Source organism: Trichosurus vulpecula, chromosome 4, assembly GCF_011100635.1.
Source record: "Trichosurus vulpecula isolate mTriVul1 chromosome 4, mTriVul1.pri, whole genome shotgun sequence".
Taxonomy (NCBI): Eukaryota; Metazoa; Chordata; class Mammalia; order Diprotodontia; family Phalangeridae; genus Trichosurus; species Trichosurus vulpecula.
The window spans coordinates 384,869,318-384,891,821 of NC_050576.1; the positions used below are offsets into that span (position 1 = coordinate 384,869,318).

Genomic DNA, 22,504 nt, shown 5'->3' on the forward strand with positions numbered 1-22,504 from the left:
AAATTTGCTTTTTAAAAAAATATCAATTTCTAGTGAAAATTTAATATGTATTAAATAACTTTATTGTTAACTATTCATTAAAATAAATCATAGGATTATATACTTAGGTGTGAAAGGTACCTCAGAGGACATCCAGTTTCAGATGATTTTGTGGATAAGGAGACAGAGAGCTGGAGAATATAAGTGACTTGTCCAAAGTTATACAGGTACTAAGTGTTACCGACTCAGGTCTCTGATTTCAGAGCTAGTATTTTTTCTGCTGTACCAAATTCCCCTCAACTCTTTTGCTAAAGGGAGAGGAGAAAATAAAAAGAAGGAACAGGCAATTTTATTGAAAAGTTTGAAGACCATTCTGTGTACAGTAGCAGCCATCTTAGGTTGGTTCTGAAAAAAAAAAAAACAACCCCAAAAACAAACCTACAATATTATTCTAGGGAAGCTTCAAATTTTTCTTTAGGAAAAACAGTCATGATAGGATAGAGAAATGGGTATTTGCATATAAAATACAGAAGGGATTTTAAAAAAATAAGTGATAGATGGATTTAGATTTTAGGCATTCATTTTATCCTTCATTTATTATATTTTAAACTACACAGTATGGTAGTTGATTATGTCAGTATGAATCAGTTATATCTCAGGTATTCTCAGTCAGTTATATCTCAGCTATTCATAGGTAGATTATTTTCATCTTACATTTAATTTATCATTGATGTTATTGTGAAATTTACTTATATCTGTGTTGTTTATGTCTAAATTGAAATAAACAGAAGTAGAAGAGACATGGTCTCAAAACAAAAGCGTTACTTCTCTGTCCAAGGGTAAGTGTGAAATCACAAGTTAATTAGTTAATTATTTCCTTGTTCCTTCAAAATGAGAGAGAGAGACAAAGAGAGAGTCAGAGACAGAGACACAGAGACAGAGACAGACAGAGAGTGTGTGCACCTCTATTTTAGTCATTGTTAGAAACAGTCGAAGTCAATCAATAAACATTTATTAAGTATGTACTATGTACCAGGCACTGTGCTAAACCCTGAGTATACAAATACAAAAAAGGGAGTCTCTGCTGTCAAGAAGTTCAAAATTCAATGGTGGAAGACACCCCCCCCCCCTAAAAAAAGGAAGAAAGAAAGAAAAGAAAAAAGCTGAAAGGGAAGGGACATAGTGAAGCCAGAGAAGTCCAGAACCAGTGTAGCTGCAGAAGCCAGAGAAGGGTTTCTTTAAGATAATTTCACAGACATCAATGGGATCATTATCACAACAGTAGTCTGTATTATTAACTTTGCATTGAGAATCTTTTCAAGTCTGAAGGAGGACACCATACTTCCATATATAATATCTGCAAGGGAAGACATTTATTATATATCAAAGTTTGCCTTTCTTTATATCTCATTTAATGGGATTCAATGGATCCTTGGTAGCAATCTCCATTTTAGCATGTTATGGACTCTATTCCTCATACAATAAAATTGAAGATGCATTTCCCCAATGGGGAAAATTAGGAAGTCAAGGCATATTTTAAAGTGTTTGTAAGCTATGCTTGAATGATAATTTAATTTTGTACCATTAAATAATACTAATAATGCTCAAGAAAAATTCCAAAGAAGAAACATGTTCTTGAACTTCTTAGAAACCTCATTTCCTTGGACCTAGATCTATGGAAGAAGGAAATATCTGACCCCCTCCCTACCAAATTACTTGTTGATCTATCCCAAAGCAAATATTACTTTTTAAATCCTCAAGGTTTTCTTCTGAAGGACTTAAGCTATCTGGTATTTCTTAATTATTTACTTAATAGTTTTGCCTAGAGCTATTCGTGCCTCCATGAAAATTTCAAAACAAAAACAATTTTCGTGTTGTTTTTGTAATTTTTGGTGGGAAGGGGAGAATAAGACATCTTTCCACTCAATTATATATCCAATACTCTTAAGATAATTTCCATAATTAATTATTTCTCTAAACATAGCTGTCACCATAATGGGTTTTCCTTAGGTAGATTACAGCTATTCAAAGAGTATTACTTTTGTTGTTTTTTTAAATAAAAACTGCATTAATTCTGTGAGCCTGAACAAACTTTGACAGAATTCATGATGTAAAACATGAACTAATTTTATACTATCCTAATAGTTATTTACATACACAAATATTTATATCTTTGTATATATGTGTGCATATACTCTCTATACATATACATATATATATACCTATATGTGCACATATTTTATCCATCTTAAAACCTCTCCTGATTGTCTTTTCAACTTGTTCCTTCTTTAGATCTCTAATATCACTTTAGATATTAGTATCTCTTCTATAACATTATTTCTAAATGATGGCAGAAGATTTCAAAATGATTTTTAAAAATGATGAATATAAGATGGTCACAAATAGATTGGACTCTAAATATTAGCTCCATGACCTTTTTCCTGCTCAGTACTTCAACCTTGCTACTATTACACCTCAGGTTATGATAAATTCAAATACATAAAATTAACTCAAAACGTTGCTTTGTTTTTAATAAGTGGTTGGAATATTTTCTTTACCTGAGCAAGATCATAGACTTTGGTCTAGCTCAATTTCAATTTAGTTTTCACCCACTTAAAAACAGATTCCTCAAGCTTATTGACAATTCATTCTTTTGACTTTTTGACTTGTGACTTTGCACAGTTTGTTTTTGTAGCACTTGTTGGCAACGAGCTGATTCCTGTAAGATCTTAGGGGACTGTGTTTTCCAGTGGAAAGAATTCTGGATTTAGAATCAGAGGATGTCATATCAGAGTTCAAATCTTGGCTCCCCCACTTATTTGCTGTCCTATCACAGCCTAGTCACTCATGTTCCCTCTCTGAATCTAATTGTAGTTAAGTATCAAATGAGGTGTTTTGACTCAATGGCCTTTGAGGTCTCTTCCAGCTCTAAATCAACTACATTACTGTAGTGGCATACTTGTACCTTCCCTATAGTTCTCTAAGAGGAAAAAAAAAGTAAATTTTTTTAAAATTTGGGAATTTAAATATATGGTTGATATTATGTATCAAAGGGATTGTTTTTAAATTATTTAAGAAATTTAAATTGTCTAAGTTTAAGGCTACTGGTGACCCAAGGAATTTTTTTATTTCATTCACCTCCTTGAGTTTACTGATGAAGAAGTTAAGTCCCAAAGAAACTGAATTATTGGCCCAAATATCAGGGATTTTATGTATAAATGAAATAGAGGCATAATCCATAGCCTTTTATAGTCACTGATTCCAATCTTCTCTTCAAATCTCCTTTATCTGAGATGATAATAAGAGTTTAAATTCTTCTATATTCTTTTTGTTGCCTGTGTAGATTATAACTATATCTGCCCCCCAAAACAAACAAAAGTCAGTGCAGTTCTCAGCAACTCTTGCAACTACTTTAAGACTTTTAGAACACATTATATATCCAAAGGATCTCAGCATGAAGCAAAATGAGAACAAAGGACTTAGAATCTGAGATAACCAGTAGACAAGTAACTTGTAGACAAGTAACAAGTGACTTGACTACACGGCATTTTTAAAAAATCATAATTAAAGTCAAAATTTATTCTTAATCACTAAAATTCTCTTCCTGAATCTCTGAGTCATGAGATGCCGAAAGCAAAGGCTTGCTGATATACTTAGTTGCTGATGTACTTATACTCTCCTAAGTCGATGCTGTGTTAGGTAATGTAAATAATTACTTTCAGTGTTTTAGTGTATCTGTTATGTTTCCATGGCTATGTAGAACACATTTCTGCAGATACAGAGGACTGAACTAGTTAGCTCTTTTCTCTTCCATCAATAACAATAGTGTCCCATTTTAAGTGAGGGCTTGGCAATCATCCTCCTTTAACTAAGCTATTGAAAGGGCTAATACCTTTTTATTGACCTTGAAACTTTCTTCTTGGACTTTTAAAAATTACTTAATTCAGTTGAATACAACAATGATTTCTCAGAAAAACCACAAATAAAAAGGATGCCCCTTCATAAGCTTCCTTTTTCTTCATACTCTAACCCATCTATAGGCAGATTGGATTGATGTAAACAATTAGAATAACCTTACATTTGTAAACAATTTTTCAACTTTGCATTGAGCTAACCATCATACTACTCTAGTTCTCAAAAAATAGTGCTCTAACTTGTTAACTAGTGCCACTTAGATTTTTCAATAAAATATATTTAAGCATGGTGTAAATTTGGACCAATTGAACTGAAGAAGTATTAGTTATAAATTATGTTTTCAAATTTTTATTGATATATTTTAGTTACTATAACTTCCCAATATATCATTCTCCTTTCTCTGACCATGGGAGCCAAACCTTATAACACAGAATAAAAATAAATTGGGGAAAAATCATTTGTTGGTAAAACTGAAAAATCTACAAGTCCAAAATTATATTCAATATTTTACATCCATGTTCCTCACCTCTTCAAAGAAGAGAAGGAAGTAGAGAGTCTCATCTGTTCTTTCAGTCCAAGCTTAAGGATTATAATTTCAAAGCCTTGAGTTTAGATTTTTTTTAGCTATGCATATTTCATCAGGAAGTTGTTTTTTTCTTTTTTTCTTTCTGTTGCTTTCTTTCATTTTCCCCCCAGTGCTGAAGGGTAAGAGAGAAAATAAATGCCTGTTATTTGAAATAAAAAAAAAAGGTATGTTCCCGAGGCATTATTTTTCTACAACTCCAGTAATTTTATTAACCTTTTACAATATGTGTTGTTGTACAAGGTCATCTTGTAAAATGCTATGTTATTTTGGGAATTTTTGAAATTCTTAAACAATTCTGCTTCTCAATTTTTCAATATAGTTATCAGATATCCTTATTCTCCCAATGGGGACAAGGCTTTCAAAACTACTGGAAATTAAAAAAAATATCCCAAACATTTTTTATGAGTAATTTATAGCCTGATAAAAATACCCATGTCTTACAAAGTCACCTGGACTTCAGACAATGGTTTTGGTGTAGCCTTGGAAGAACAAATTAATTCCATCAATAAAAATTTCCTTTTCCAAAATTTGATATTATAAAGTTTTTCTTTCCCCCATTTTTTTTCTTCACAGCAATACAGAGTGTTTTCTAAAATCATCTTTTTGCTCTTCTATCTTTAAGGAGACTTTGCTAGAATGTATAGGAATCAGTAATTAACCATCTAGATTCCAGGTCATTTTGGACATCTTTGCTCCTTTTCTTGGGACTAATTAGGCTGTTTTGCAGGAATAATTTGTCAGTTCTTGTATTTTCTTTTCACTTTTTACTGTTTTCATTACACTTCAGTGCAAGTGATCCTGTTTCATTATGGACTTGACTGGTACTTGAAATCACCCACAGCAAAGGAGGCTACAAATGTGTCCAATAGTTTTTGAAGTGTTTTTTTTTACAGAAGTACAACTTTTTCATCTTTCCTAAAAGTAATATCCATTCTTAACAACTACAGAATTAAAAATACAACAAAGAAGAGTAATGAAACATTTATGACACAAAATGTAGCAGTCAAATTACAGAGAACTAACTAAAGGTGGGGAAACATCACAATTCAGTTCTATCTGGCCAAAGTCAGGCATTCCAATTCAGCTTACTGTCAATAGAAACACAGATGTGTGAACATTGCTGTCACTGAATGAAACCATATTAAAGTGATTGCTTGTCCCAAGTAATTGAGACTGAATCCTCTGAGGGGTTAGATTCAGAGAAAATGATAAAACATTCACTGTCTTCAGGGAGCTTACTCTCATATTTGGCTTCTCTTAGATCTCCACTATCATCGCTGTCCTTTTAAAATGAGACTTTCAATGAATCCCAGCTGCTTAGGGGTTCAAGTTAAGACAGATCTCTGGGGCATATTCCATCTAAATAGTGCAGGCATTGGTTCCCCAAACCAGGTTGACATTAAAATTACCTTGCAGATGGCATTAAAATATGCTACTTTTAGCTATCTCCTCAGTCTCATATTTGCCACTTAGGAAATGATAGCCCAAATAAGATTCTGCAGTATACTAAACTTAGCAGCATATATGTAGCTCCCATCTTTTATTACATGATGTGTTGAATAAGAATTAATCACTTGCTTTGTGATGAGAAGCATAAATCTGATGGAGACAGGCACAGCCACTACATTTCCTCTAGAAATCTGAACTTGGGGAGATTTTAATTTTGCAAAAGGCATTCATGCCCAGGGTAATTTTTTTTCTTTGAATGTGTACTCTGGCAGCAGAACATCATTCCCCTGTATGACACAGGATATTGACAACTGAATATCTTTCCTCCTGCTTCTCTTTCTGATTCATATGTCCAGATGGCTGTTGAGGGGGTGGGAGGAGAAGATGAGATAGGGTTACCTCTGCCTTTTTATTATTAAGACCAAAGCCATAGGCAATAAAAACAAACAAACCCCTCTCAAAAAATAAATTTAAATTAAAAAATGGATTCAAGGAGTTTTTTATCCTGCTTTCATAGGGCAGCAGGTGGTAGCCTAATAAGCAAGGACGCTGAAGTTGGAAGAAATCTATGAGTCACAATCATAAGTGAAAAAGACTCTACTAATAGCATTAGCAACAAAACTCACTCAAGGCTCTGAAGGCTCTGTTCAAATCTGCCTTTATTTTGTTATCCAAGGCCTTTGGGCTACCCAAGCATTTTTTCTTCAGTACTGACATCTTCCCAAATGTTACTTTGATGTCCTTATATATTACAGGAAACTATACCTCCTTCATTGAGCTCTGCATTAATGGAATAGTCTGGTGTGAATTTCCCTGATTTATTAGATTAGAGAGATAGATAAATAGATAGATGATAGATAGATAAATACATAGATACTACACTGCTACCTTATTAGGCTTAGAGATTCTAGTACCTTATTTAAAAAGTGACAGTACTTGTAAATCATTTTTACAGTCTTTTATAATTTAACAAGGCAGATTTTGTGGGCATTTTATTTGATTTACCCTCTCACTTGGAATACTTGCCCCATCATTCCTAGACCTAGGCCTAGCCTCTGACTTAGACTTACTATTGCCTTAGAAGATCTCACCAAAGCCATATTGGCACAATTCAGTCGTGTTGCAAGAACTCTTTCCTGTGCAGTCACCTACACAGTATAATTTTATTTCCTTTTGTTTTCATTGGTAACCCTTTTATTGTTTTGATTGTTTATTGTTTACTGAGAAGAATTCTCTCCAGTTGGAATTAACATGAATGTTACAAGAGCTATCTTGATTGTGCTGTCAGAGTTCTTTGTTCTTGCAAAGTTCAAGGTGCATTGAGATCATGACCTCATGGGATAATAGGAGTTGAAAGTGACTTCAGAGGTCAATAAACCTAATATTATCATGTTCCAAATGAGGAAACTCAGGTCTTACAAGTGGAACCCCTTGACCCTAATGCCCCAGATCACTTATAGATTCCTTCTTTCCTTTGTTCTATCCTCCCTCCCTCCCTCCTCCCTCCCCTCCCTCCTTTCTTGCTTCTTCCCTCCCTCCCTTCCCACCTTCCTTCCTTCTTTCTTTCCTTCCTTCCTTCTTTTTCTTCTTTCTTTCTTTCTTTCTTTCTTTCTTTCTTTCTTTCTTTCTTTCTTTCTTTCTTTCTTTCTTTCTTTCTTTCTTTCTTTCTCTTTCTTTCTTTCTTTCTTTCTTTCTTTCTTTCTTTCTTTCTTCCTTTCCTTCTTTTCTTTTTCTATGCATGTTAAGCTGGTTGATCTCATCTATAGTTTTTCTGGCAATAATGCATATATTTATTTCAATGTCATTAATACAACTTATGATGAATAGGGTAATACTGCCTAAGAAATAGTGAAAATTATATATTTTAAAAGTATAAGTTATGGTGTATGTCTTTGGATAAAAGCCAACATTTATATAGCACTTCATGAACCACACAAAACACTAGGAGGTAAATGTTATTATTATCCACAGTTTACCATTGAGAAAAGTGAGGCAGAAAGAGGTTGGGAGTTACTCCGAGTCACTAGTAAATACCTGACTTTAAATTTGAGTTCAGATTTTACTGACTTCAGGCTCAGCCCCTATCTATTGTACCACCAAGCTGCTCAGGGGTGTGGCCTGAATATGCGAATCTATGCTCCACAGGGTCCTGGACTGAGGATGACAGTGCCCAACCAGACTTGTGAATCAAGTGACCCCCTTTAAATTGAAATTGTTAATGTTTTTAATGCAAGTGCCACATAATTTAGATTACTTCCAGGATGAAGCCAGAAACACTTGGGTACAGATGGAATCAGGTTCCTATTTTCTGGGTCAGGTGCTACACTTCTTCTGACACCAAGAATAAAAAAGCCATTCTATTTTGCTAACAAGCAAATGCTAATTAGAAAATTTTGTTAACTCTCAGGGGATCTCTCAGGAGAATTTTAAAGGAGAAAGTAGCCTGAAGCAGATTATCACATTAATAAAGTTAATTTTGCCTATAGGATTGAATTCTAGATGACTGAAAGACCTCTGAACCTCCTTGCCAGAAATTGAATGTTAAGTTAAATGTCTGTATGATAGGAGTCTAGATATCAATAAAAAGGAATGACAATAATGCTGAGTACTCAACAGAATGGGCATCCGCTGGCTAAAAGTTTCTGTAACTGGCCTGCCAAGATTGCTGCTGTAGTAGCACAGGAACATATTTCATTTGATCATAAATGATGAAATAGACAAAAAAGGAATACATTAGGCATCTGCCAGTAGTTATAAACTGCGTCTTTAAAATTCTTTACATATATTTTTCCCCCTCCCAATGTAGTTTCTTTTTATCTTCTATATTCTAAGGATGATTTTTTATCATTATTAGCTGGACCAAAGTAAAATTTTTTATTTTGCAACCAAATATAATTTTTAACATAAGGATAGAGCCTCTAAGAGGAAAATCTCATGGTTCTCTCTTTTTCATTATCTGTATGGATCTTGAGTCACTGAAATAGTCTCTGGAGAATATTATAGAAGTGCTAATTTGTCATTCACTAGGTCTGCTGGATTCAAATTCACTCTCAATTCACCTTTAAAAATTTTCTTATTGTGATATTAACAATCACCAATGAAAAGAAATATATGGATCTACAAAAAAGACTAAGAAAGAGGATAGCAGAAGAAATGATAAATTTCTGTTATGTAGTTATTTTTTAAAGAAATGTTATTGAATTTAACAATGTAGTAACAAAATTGCCCTGTTTGCTTGTGTCCTCTCCTATACTTCTTTTTTGTTTTTCTGTCAATTTTTATCTTTTTTTACAACTATCAATCATTAATTGTTTTCTTCCTGCCATCTCTTCCACTAAATAAAAGGGGAAGAAGGAAAAAAGAAAGAAGGAAAAGGAAGACTAAACAAATCATAGCATAATATAAGCATAGTCAATCAAAAAAATTCACATTGACGATGTCCAAAAATATGTTTCTTATTCTGTATATTAGTCCATCATCTCTCTGTCATGGAGGTAGGCAATATTGTTCATTAATTATCTAAAATCATGGCTGAGATTCCTTTTACCAGACTTCTTTAAATCATTGATAATAGTTAGTTTTTACAAAATTAATATTATATTTTAACTTGTAGTTTTGCTTCTGCTCACATCAATGCACCAGTTCACATATATCTTTGCAGGTCTCTCTCTCTCAATCTCTCCTAATTTCTTATTTCTCAATAGAGTTCTATTATATTCATATGCCATAATTTGGTTAACCATTCCTCAATTTACCCATGAAACAGTTCTTTGCCACCATAAACGTCTTCGCATTTTAAACCTGTTTCATTGATGCTCCTGTTTCTGTTCGTACTTCACAACTTACAAACTCACTGTCTTTGCCACAATCTCTGTCCTAATAGACAGCTTTAAGAATAAACAAACCACAACCTCAAACTCACAAAATATACACAATTTTTTTAAGGCCATAGTAGTCTTCTTTGCCATCTGTACATTAACCTTATTTTCTAAGTTGCTGTGAGTATGTTAGTATTCTGTGCATTTAAAATTTTGTGTTCTATGTTCTTCAAGTTCTACTAAGTTTTAAAATGTTTTTTTAAACTTTGACCTCTTTAAAAATGCATTTTGTTTTAAAAAAAATAGGTAGATTCACAGAAAATCAGCTTTTAGCTGGTCCTTATTTTAAGAAAACCTTTATGCCTGCTGGGAAGTGTCAAGATTGACTTATAAAGGAAATATGTCAGAATTGTGGCAATGTCCAGATTTCAGAGAATGTGACTGAAGAAATAAAAAAGAAAAATGAATCATGAAGCAAGGGCTGACTACAAAGATGCAGTATTAGGGGAGGAAATTTTCACTTTGAGTCAGAATAGCCATGGAAGGAGGAGAACAAAGACTGTCATTGCTATATAGAAAGGAGGAGAAACTTGGATCCAGGAAAATAAAGCACAAATTATAACAGAAATATTAAAGTTATCAGCTCTTGATACACCAAAGCAAGCACCCAAAGACTGTTGTATTTAAAATAATTCTGGCTCTAAAGTTGAAAAGAAGGTTAGAGAGATTCTAATTAAGCCTCATTTTACAGATGAGGAAACTGAGGTCAAAAATATAATTTTCCCAAGGCTAACTGGGCAAGTTAATGGCAGAGCCAGGACTAAAGGCTCTGTATGACTGACTCATTTCAACCACATGGTTCCATACTTCCCAGATTTTCTGGCAGAGTCCAGATTTAAAGAAACGAATATATTCTTTTTAATAGTGATCTAAAAATATTATATTTTTCAGATTATATATTTCAATTTTTCATTTTGAAATTTTCATTTTTAATGGAAAACATTCACTACAGACAAGCCTGTAAAACATATTACCCCTGGTTGTTTAGCATGTGAGGAGAGGGGGCAAAAGATAAAGAGAAGGAGAAAAGGGGGCAATCTTTGGGGAACAACCTTCCTCTATCCCCTGACCCATAACTATATCATGGTATTTCTAACATCAATAAAATGTGTTTAAATTTTGTTCCAAAGTGTAATTCTTCATCATTCTCTTCATAGAGATATTTACTTATTCAATTCACAGAGAATAGCCAAGTGTATCTTGAATTATATTATTTATTATTTGTTTGTGTCATAAAGGTATTCTGACCTATTAAATATAGAAAAGTCACCAATATTATCTGGTAGCAAATCCCTAACTTGACAGTAAAAATGCCTTAAAACAAAGCTCAACCAAAGAATGGGCTTAGCCAATTGAATCCTATTTCTATGACAAAACATCACTATTGCCTATGATATATATATATATATATATACATATATATATATATATATATATATATATATATACATAAATAGATAGATAGATGGATGGATGGATAGATATTCCTTGCAAACAGAAAGCATATTTGCCAATTTTCCTTTAGTGAAAATTCGTGGTAATATAAGTGACTAAAGTAGTACTCATAAAAGGGGGAGATTCAGAGTGTAGTAAAAAAATTTAAGAAATCATATCCATGCATTCAATTTTACTGTTTCAGTGTGCAGACATTGGAAATTGGAATATTGGACATCTTCGGTTTTGAGGAATTTCAGAAGAATGAATTTGAACAAGTAAGTAGCATTATTTGAAAGACATATTCACCTAAATTATGTTTTAGGTAATTCAATTTTGACCTTTTGGGGCACAAAAAGAAGTCATATAATCTTTGGATGAGAAAAACATGTTTAAAATATGTAGTTTACTTTCTGCCAAGATGCCTTTCAAAAACTTCTGCTGTTGCTACTACTATTACAAATACTACTGAAGGAAGGAAGGAAGGAAGGAAGGAAGGAAGGGAGGAAGGAAGGAAGGAAGGAAGGAAGACAATATGATGCAAAGGAAAGATCACTATGCCTGGAATCTGAAAGGACCCGAATTCATATCTGCTTTCATGAGCTATGGGATTATAAGCAAGCCATTTCTAAACCTCTCTAAACTTCATGCTTTTCATATAAAAAATATATCAATAATAATAGTCACAGTACTATGACTTAGGGGTTATAATGAGGATCAAGATAATGTGTGCCAAGTATGTTTTAAACCCTAAAATATTTTGTAAATCCTTATTTACTATTTAAAAATACATTATTTAAAATGATTTTAAATTTTAATATTTAAAATATATTTTCAAATATTATTCCCTCTCACTTAACCTCTACTGACACTGATAAGATTTATATTTGAGCTGACTTTTCTAATGATACCTACATTCTAACAATACCAATAACAAAACAGAGAAGAGCTCACTAGTTGTTTAAACTGATTTACAGTTTGTAGCCTTGGTCACAAGAGGCAATGCCCCCACTTCTGACAGGTGTAAGTCTTTAGACTTTCCTCTTTAACATGGTATCAGAGAGCTCATTCAAAGATCTCAAATGCCCAGAATTTACCATGTCCCTTTAAGGTAGCTTATCCTATTTTAGTATTGGAATAAGGTGACTTTATTGCTGTTTTCATATTGCCTTATTCATCTTGCTTGCTGCTAAAATATTTTAATTAACCAAGAATTTTATTATTGCTGAAGTTTGAGGTTTTATGTAACAGAAGGTATAATTTGTTCATCTGAAAAATGAATAAATAAGAAATCCTGAGTAAAACCTGAGCATCACTTTCATGAAACTATGAGTAATTCTCAAGCCTAGACCTGGTTGCATATAAATTAAGAAATGAAAAAAAAATTCTTGCTCTTAGCAGTTTTCCTTTGCTATTAAACACAATAGTGGGTAGTAGTCATTTAGGAGGATAAATTATCTTTCTTTAAGCAATATCCAAATCCCATCTTACTCATACTGGATTTAGCAAATCCCTATATTTGCATCCAAAACCATTAAAATATTTTATATAGTAATATATTTTAGAAGACTAAGTTGCTGACATACTTGAGGGTCTCCCCAGTCCTTAACTCACCCCAAATTTATTTTTTTAAGTTTCAGTCCAAAATTATTCTTCTAACAATCACCTTTTTTTTCAAAGAGGACTTCATTCTTTAAAAAAAATGAATCAAGAGTGAATTATTTTTGCCTGAATTTGCCACTCCTCGTTGACTAAATTAACCAAATAAACAGAGCTAAACAAAAATATCCAAAAGCAAGAAGAAAAATTTATGGCCTTGTCCCTTCTTTACTTTTCCTATTCAGAAAATGAGCTCAGTATGTTTTTCTTCCATAATTATTCCTCTCCAGAAGCTTTTCAAAGGCTAGAATAGGGACAGATTTAAGTAGACAGCAAGTACTATTACTCTGGAACACCACCTCAAATCTCACCACCCTTACGTAGTTTTATCACATTATCTGTCCATTAGTGCTGATGTAAAAAGTTAATTTGTTTCAGCTAAATGAAAATACTAATCCAAATCCCTCTTCTCTCACTGGTGCATCTCTGCCTCCCCTCACCCCCCACACCCTCTGAAGATTTAAGACAATTCTCAGTCTCAATGTCAAATGAAGTAGATGTTTGACAGCTATTGGATTAATCATTGGAAAGAGTCATAGCAGGTAATTTGTGTTCTAGAATGAATTATTTCAGCCTGAATTTGGCACTCTTTGTGGATTAAATTAACCAGAATAACTGTCAACGTTTCACTTTATTTTCAAGTAGATACGGAGTAGCAGCCATCCCTTTTATTAGGAAATGGTGATGTACTAGGAATTTTAAAAAATATTTCCTAATTAATTGATAATAAACCCTCTCCAACTATATCCAAAAAGATACTCAAAATATCACCTAGATTTGTAGATTTATTCATGGAAGTTTTAAAGGACCCTAGAATCCATTGCTGTGTCTCAAGCATAATTCCCTCCATCACATCTCAAGAAACAATAAGGATAGCTGGGATTTATGTAGCTCTTTAAGGTTTGCAAAACCACTTTTCATATCTTAACTCATTTGATCCTTACCTCAGTGGTAGCTGCTATCATTACTATTGAGTAGATAGGGAAACTGAGTTAAGTAACTGACTTGCTCAGGATCAAACAGCCAGTAATTATCTGAGTCTTGGATTCAAATTGTCTTCCTGACTTCAGAACCTATGTTCTATCTGCTGTGCCACATAGGTGTTTCATGTAATAGGGTTCTCAATTTTGTTTCAGTGATAGGAGGGAAAATAAGGAATCCCTGAGTTGCCATCCTAAGTTCATATAAGCCAACATATAAATATTTTATTATTTTAAATAATTGTGGGAATTTATCATTTCAAAGCATATTTTCCCACAAGAATCTAAAAGGAAAAAAAGTGCCAGATAAGAGATATCAGTTATATCACCAATAGAAAACATTAATGACTTATATGTATACTAACAATCCACAAATTTCTCCCTGGACATGACAGCCAAATCTTTATGAAATAGAGGCTTTGTCGGTATGAAATGTAGTAAAACCCGCTATTGACAGGATGTTGTAGGAATTTAGAGAGAAAGTCAAAGGTTTGTCAAAACAAAAGCCTGTGCCTCAGAAGTTAAAACTATGATTCATTACTGCTGACCCAAGCTTCCTCCAAACTGGTTTCAAGAGAGTTGACAAGGACTTGGAGAATTTCCCTGCTTACAGGTTGTTTTCTTAAAAATAAGATTTACTGGAACTGTAGGTCAAAAAACAGCTCAGTTAAACTTAGACCAAGCCTAGACATAGGGGGAAAAATCAGGAGACAGAAAAATGTCTGGTTGACCTGTTTGAGCTCATCTTATAGTGATATAGCAAGGCTTCTTTATTGTCCATGTCATCAAAAGCATTCATCAAGGATCTAATTATGCAAATGCCATCCTTGGCACACTGGGAAAAGAGGATATGAACTTAGAGTCTATGCCCACTTGGACTTTACAGAGAGGCCTCATTTTGCTTGTAATATATCAAAATTGCTTGTGGTTACATGAAATGCTTAATGTATTTGTATTCCATTCACTGGGAAGTAGACACATGGTCTTAAATGAACCCCTACTCTGCCTGAACCTTTGAGCAAGAAAACATATAACAATAAGGAAATTCTTCCTTTTAGAATTTCTCTACAAATTTCATGTATATTTTCTAAAATCATAAGTTCACTAAAGATATAAGTGTACATTTTTAAAACATTACAGCTATGCATTTGATAAATAAAACTAAAATCCAAGAAACACATAGTTTTTCTACAAATTTATTAAATTCACTTTCTGGATATTTTAACAAAAGCCACAATAGGATATCTTCTTATTAGAAATGTTTCATTCCTTTCTGACAAGGCAGTTTCCTAGTGTAGATTTATTTTTATAGAAACAGACACAGTTAATACGTAAGTAATATGATTTTAATATAAGTGAAACTAGTTTAAAATTAATTTAAAATATTATGTAGCTAGCTATTTCATAGTCATTGGGATTTTTAAGGGAAAAATAACCAAAGAAAAATATTTTTTTTGAATTTTCCCAATCCTATTAATAGGAGGAAGCTTATTTCTAGAAAAAGTTAGTTTTTAAATTTTAAAGTGAGTCTTTATAACAATAATTTATGCCACAGTAAGACTTAATATGTGAAAATATATTATTTAATTGTAAATAATTACAGAATTTCAGAATATGAAAGGACTTTATAGGCCACTGAGTCCAATATCTACTTAATCAGCAATCCTTTATAATACATTCCCAATATAAGTCAGCATCCAGATTTCACTGGAAGACCTCAAGTGAAGGAAAACAAAATTCCTCAATAACCCCAATTATTAGGATATTTTCCTTTATATTTAACCCAAATATCCCTCTATGCAATTTCAATGCCTTGTTCATGGCTGGAGTCCTCTGGAGTCAAGAAGAAAAATATTTACTTTCTTCAGATGACAGCCTTTCAAATATTAGATGACATCTATCATGCCCTCTCTGTCTTTTCTTTTCTAAGGTAAACATTTCTAGTTCTTTCAATTTATTTTTATATTATATATCCTCTAACTTATCCAGTCCCTTCAAATAGATAGTCACCCTATAGATTCTCTCCAGTTGGTTAAATTTCTACTAAAATGTTGTTTCCCTAAACTGAACAGACATCTGAATTGGAAAAAAAATCTGGTAGAACTAATTGTTCTAGATACTATACCTCTTTCAATGGAACCTAAGATTATATCATTTTGGGGGAGGGAGAGATTTCATGTAGCTTTTCTTTTTATTGTTACTGAGTTTGAAATTCACTCAATCTTCTCATCTTTTCTCAAAAGAACTGTTATCTACCCATACCCTAGTTATAAAAAGCATCTTTATAAGAAGCAGAGGGATTGCCTCTACTGCACTCTGAACAATTTCTGAAGGGGACTTTTATACTAGCAACTAGGGCTTTTTTCCAAGTCACAGGTGTCCAAAGATTGAGAGGAGCAGAGGATATTTCAGCCCTGGGCCATTATCAGACATTCTTGTACTGTACGTTGTCTCTTGCGCCCTTGCCCAAATATGAACTGAAATTCCCAAGGTTCTCTCATCATGGCAGCACTGGTCTGGAGCAAACTATTTCTCACCAGCACACCCTCCCATCTCTCTGCCATGCTCATCTACTCCTTTCCCTGTTATTGAATTTGCCACAAGTAGTGTCTAGTTATATCTATGGTAGAAAGGGAAAGCTACAAATAGAAGTAGATACTGAAAGATAGGGCTAGGACACAGCACTAGATTTTGGTGTATTAAACATATATGAAATCTAACAAGCTATTCTTCTACAAAAATGAGCCTTTAATTTTTGCCATGGAAAATTATTCTTATTTTTAGTAGAAACTGCACTTTAAATAATATTTTCGTAGAACTATACTAATGGATTTTATGTTGGTTAATATAAGGACTTAAGTTCACTTTTTTGAATGAAAAAATCAATAAGTAATGTGACACACAAACATGAAGCATTCAGAAAAAATTAACATTGTGAATAAAGGAGTATGAAAAAATTTGTACATATATACACACATAGCATACATATATACACACACATATTCACATACATAGTGAATTAGTGAAATCTTTTAAGAATTTGTTTCTGCTGAAGTTTTGGTTTTTCATCACTAATGCTATCATTTTATCCCACAATTAAGAAGCTGTTTTCTTAATTTTTCATTCAATTTCTAAAATTCCAAAGTTTCATTTATCTACTTCATAAGAGAGCTTATAAAATGAATTAGATCTACAAAAATGTTTGATGAGTCTATGATGTTCTCAGCAGTAGAGCTAAAAGTGATGATTGTAAGAATAAATACATACATAATTGATGTCCATATTTTAAATGTCCATTATGATGTCAAGGTCTAATAATAGAGATATATTTTGAATTTTTGGTTTTCTGTTTATATCTAAATTAAATTTTAATTTTTAAATTTCTTCCTTAAATATATCGCATGAGTCTTTTGTTATACCCCATTGTTGAATTTGAAATAATCATTATTTTGCATTTGATTCTGATGACAATAAAAACAGTATTTGTAGGTCAGTTTAATTTTTACAAATTACATTACATATGTTATTTTATTTGGTTTTCACCTCAAAGCAATGCTGTAAGGTAAGTCCTATGATTATCCCCATTATATAATGAAGAAACTGAGTCTGAAATAGGTTAAGTGACTTACCTATTATCATATAGCTACCAAGTGTCTGAAGGAAGATTTGAACACCAGGATTCCTGACTTCAGGTCCAGCAACCTATCCATCCAAGTTCTGTTTCACTTGGTAATTTTCAAATGTTGAAGAAAGGGACAGAGAGAGGGCAGTGGGAGTTGGGGAATGGAAAGTCTAACTTTTTGAGGAAATTGGTAAGCAAGCTGTAAAATTATATACAGGAAGAAAATCCAAAGGTAGAGGCACTACATGGGAGGCACAGCATTTATATCATCCTTCCATTTTTTGACAGGGAAGAAGGAGGGTGTAAGCATTTACATACTGCCTACAATGTACTAGGTACTATGCCAGGTGCTTTGCAAATATTATCTCATTTGATCTCCACAACAACTCCATTTGGTAGGAATGCTGTATTGAGGAAACTGAGTCGGATAGAGGTTAAGTGACTTGGCCAGAGTCACACACCTAGTGAGTACCTGAGGCCAGATTTGAACTCCAGTCTTCCTAACTCCAGGCCCAATGCTCAGAATATTACCTATGGGCAAATAGAGTAGAACAGCTCTTAACACATTAAGAGAAACCAAGTGTGATTAGGGGGGAAAGAAAGAGGTGACAATTTTTTTAAGGGCAAAGTATTAAGAAAGTTAATTTTTAATTGTAGTTTACCCCACATACCTGCTAAGACTAATGAGAGATAGGTGGTCAGAACTTATTTGAAGACTCAAAAGCTGCCTCTGACTGAAAGATAAGTTAGGGATTTATGAAAGCAAATGTTAAAATAAGGGGATCCTATAACTAAATATTCAAATTGAAATTAAAGATTGTTTTGTTTTGTTTTCTCTTCTGTTGTCTCATAATGGTGTGAAAGTGACTGAGACTTTGAAGGCTAATGCTAGGAAAGGGAGAGTTCAGGAAGGTTCTACCATGGCATTATGCATCCCAAGAGATACCTATTTTTGCTATCCATGGACCAGCCAAAGTATGTTGAGTCTGTCACCAGAAATTTGGCTGTTCAATGAATAATCTGGAGTGAATGTGAGAATGGATGAATATAATATGTATTTATATGTATATATATAATGTATATACATATTATACATTATATATGTGTATGCATATAATATGTAATATGTATATAAATATAATAATAAATATAAAAATAATATGACTCTTAGTCCTCTCAGTTCTCTTTCACTTCCATGGTGATGATGGAAGAATATGGAAAAAAGGGCACAGCTTGTTAATAATTAAACAGTTTTTCATAATATATAAAATTATTCACTTAGTTCTTTGTCTTCTTCATGTGAGATATTTGTACAATAAACAAGCTGACACATGAATGCAAGATTTGAAACATATCTACATTGACAGTCTAACTCTTCCTGAAAAGGGAAAAAAATTGCAGCTATGCAGAAAGACAACTCATGATTTTTTTCTGCAAGAATAAAATAAAGGTTTTATATGCCCAAAGGCACAAGACATGTCATTTCATGGAATACTTACCTTGTATTATTACTGTAAGTGTGAGCAGATCTATGAAGATAATAATATACACCACCATCTGTTGTAGAGAAGAGATGAAGAACAATGTCCTGTGAAGGCCCTGACAAGATATGCCAAGTTTGAAGGCAATATGTCCCTTGAAATTTGATAACTTCAATGTGAAGATGTTCACAGGAAAGGATAATGAAAATGTTTTGAAAAATTAGAGGTCTTAAAGGCAGGGCCTATATTTTTTGTCTTCCATAGCATTTAGCATGTGTTATTGGCACACAGTGAGTGCTTGCTGAATGAATGAATGAGTGAATGAGTGAGTAAATGAATGACTCGTTCTCATTGAAGAAATAAATTAGACTAAAGAAATGTAGGTTAATTAGCAGTTTCACACTTATATGTCGTGAATGCTCTTTATTCAAGAAGCATTTGGGAAGGTAGATGTGGAAAGCATTGCACAAAAACATTCACATACAGAATTAGATTTGTTTTTTGTAGATAGGAAATATCTAGTTACCCATCTAGCAAACATTTTAGGATTAGCTGGTGATGGGTTGTTAGATTTCCAGCTGTTTGACAAATAGGCCATAAATAACAACAAATTTAAAAAGTGTAAGATACTGCATAGAGTTAACAAAAAGATTCAACTCATCTGTTTAGATATGTTTTTGACAGAAAAATGAAAAATGGATAAAAGAAAAAAGACTCTGACTCATTTTCACTATTTCTTAGAAAAGTTTTATTAACATATATAGTTAACACAAAAAAGAGGCCAAAAGAAGACTAAAACAGGTCCCATTAGCTAATGCCTGATTTCCCTACCAAGCAGAGAGACAACACTGCCAAGGACAGCATTGGTTTAGAATGCAGTATTATTTTCAAAATGTTGTTCAGGGTGATAGTGAAAGATTATGGGCAATCAACTCAACAGCAAAATGTTTCCTTTTAGAATACCAAAATCACTTCAAGATTTGGCTCATGTGCCATGTCCTACAAGAGGACTTTGATGATCTCGCTCTCCTTCCCTCCAGTTATTACTGAACTATACCTACTCAAATTATCATTTATATGCTTACTCATGAATGTTGTATCCTTCTTAATACAAGCTCCTAGATATCAGGAAACATTTTTCACTTTACCTTCATTTCCACAGTTTCTAGCATGATGCAGTCTTGTAGTAGATGGTTAATGTGGTTTTCATTAGATTAAAAAAAACTATCTGCTGTGTGACCCAACTAAACCAAATCAGATAAGATTTTAGATAAAACCAAGGGAACAAACAGATGTGAAATAGAACAGTTCTGTCAGCATTTCCTAAATGATGTATTCTCATTAATGATGACAATTTAACTACTACATTTGGACTTTATTTTCTAATTACCCAGTGTGCTATGTGATGATAGTGGCAATAGAACTTAACTTTTAATAGTCAGAAGAATAAATGGACCTGATTAAATATGGAAGATATTTCAAAGAGAAGAAGATTGTAGGAGGATGGAAATGATGAATCAATCAACAAACACTAATTAGGAGCTACTATATGCCTGACTTTGTGCTAGGTGCTGGGGCTCTAAATACAAGAGAGAGAGAGAGAGACAGAGACAGACAGACAGACAGACAGACAGAGAGAGAGAGAGAGAGAGAGAATCCCTATTCAAAAAGAGTTCATAATCTGTCAGTGGAGATTGCATGTACATATGAAAGTATATACAGAATAAATCCACAATAACTACAAGATCATTAAACATCAAATAATTAGAAAAGTGAACATTCCAATTTTGGGGAATCAGGAAAGGTTTTTCCAGAGAAGGTAGAGCTTAACCTGCATCTTAAAGGAAGATACAGATTATTTGAGAAAGAAGGTAAGGAGCATATATCAAGGATGGTGGTCAGTCAGTGCTGAGGTATGGAAAGAGGAGATGTAACACCACGTATAAGGAACATAGTGAAGGCTAGTGTAGGAAAAGGAGTGATATATAATGCGGTTAGCTAGAGTGTGAAAGACTAAAAGAAAAAAAGAATTAATATCTTATTGTAGAGGCACTAGGAGGTTACTGGAGTTGTTGCATAGGAAGTCACTGGAGTTCTTGAATAGTCATGGAAGTTATCCTCAGCAAAGTCTAAATAAAATATTTCCCTATCAATAGATACAGAAACCAATAGGGAAATCAATAGATAGGGAACCTCAGTTCTTTGAATGCTCCTAGCACTAAGCCCTAGAATGGTACAAATCTTTTTAGCAAAATTCATAAACTTTCAATAGAAGTGATTTTTAAAATTAGTAAAACATCAATTTGGAAGAAAAACACTTATTGCCCAAATTAAGAAAATCAGTTTACAGGAACCCTGTTGATGCACCATTAGCACCTTTATCTTGGACATTCATTCTAGATGTTTAAAAAACTGCACTAGAACTACCTAAAAAGTGGAAGGGAGTTATATTTCATTTGGGGAATTGTAGGATACTTACGATTACTTCAAGCTTCTGACCACAACAGAAAGCCATCTTTTTTAACACTAAAATTCTCCTGGTGCTCTTATATAGCAGTGAATCATATTATCAACAAAGACATACCTGGGATAGGGGATGTTAAAGACATTCTGAAGATTTGGATGACCAACATACAACGAACGTGTCACAGAACAAGCCCTAGCTTAACTGAAATATTAAAAGAAAAAAATACAGACTACATGGCACTAATTTTTAAAGTGCTATTACTCTAGGGCAACTAGTTGGTACAGTGTATAGAGAATTGGTTTGGGAGTCAGGAAGTCTTGAGTTCAGATCCAGTCTAGCCTTAAAGTTACTAGTTGTTCGACCTTAACTGCTGTGTGCCTCAGTTTCCCTAATTGTAAAATAGGGATTGTAGTAGCACCTATATGAGGATCAAGTATAATAACATTTGTATAATGCTTAGCACAGAACCCGGCATATAGTAGGTACTTAATAAATTCTTGTTTCCTGTTTGTCTAAAAGCACAAATTGATAGAATGCTGTATGTCTGCCTTTCTGAATTTTCATACTAGAAAAGGCTTAACTGCCTATCTTAAGTTACCCTAAAAAAGTACCAATGATTGTTTGAGTATAGCTATTCTGGCTATAAGCATAGCATCTAGTAAGAGCAAAATTACTTCAAAAATTGGGCTATTCTTGAACCCCTTATGCCATTTCTGTTAATGGAAATACATGCGGATATATCTATATGTAATCTATCTATATATAATCTATCTATCTATATAATTTTAGATATATTTGTTACTACATATATGTATATACATATATATAATTTTAGGTATAAGTATTTATGTTGAATAATAACAACAGTAAGTTGATATCTTACTTGTGTCCTCACCCCCAACCTCTCCATTCCTTTTGCACTACCACATATACTCTATGATCCAGTGACACTGGACTCCCTGCTATTTCTTGAACAAAACATTCCACCTCCAGACTCCGAACATGTCTACTTGTTACCCCCTATGCCTACAAACTTCCTCTTTCCTCATCTTTC

The 22,504-nt window shown here is 33.2% G+C and overlaps 1 protein-coding gene across 1 annotated transcript in view; it reads left to right on the plus strand.

The window, feature by feature from the left end:
* Positions 1-22,504, plus strand: part of MYO16 (myosin XVI) — a 675,300-nt gene that overhangs the window by 393,300 nt on the left and 259,496 nt on the right. The window contains exon 20 of the mRNA XM_036754583.1: positions 11,447-11,519. Coding sequence (XP_036610478.1) covers positions 11,447-11,519 — 73 coding nt within the window. The remainder of the gene's footprint in view (positions 1-11,446; positions 11,520-22,504) is intronic.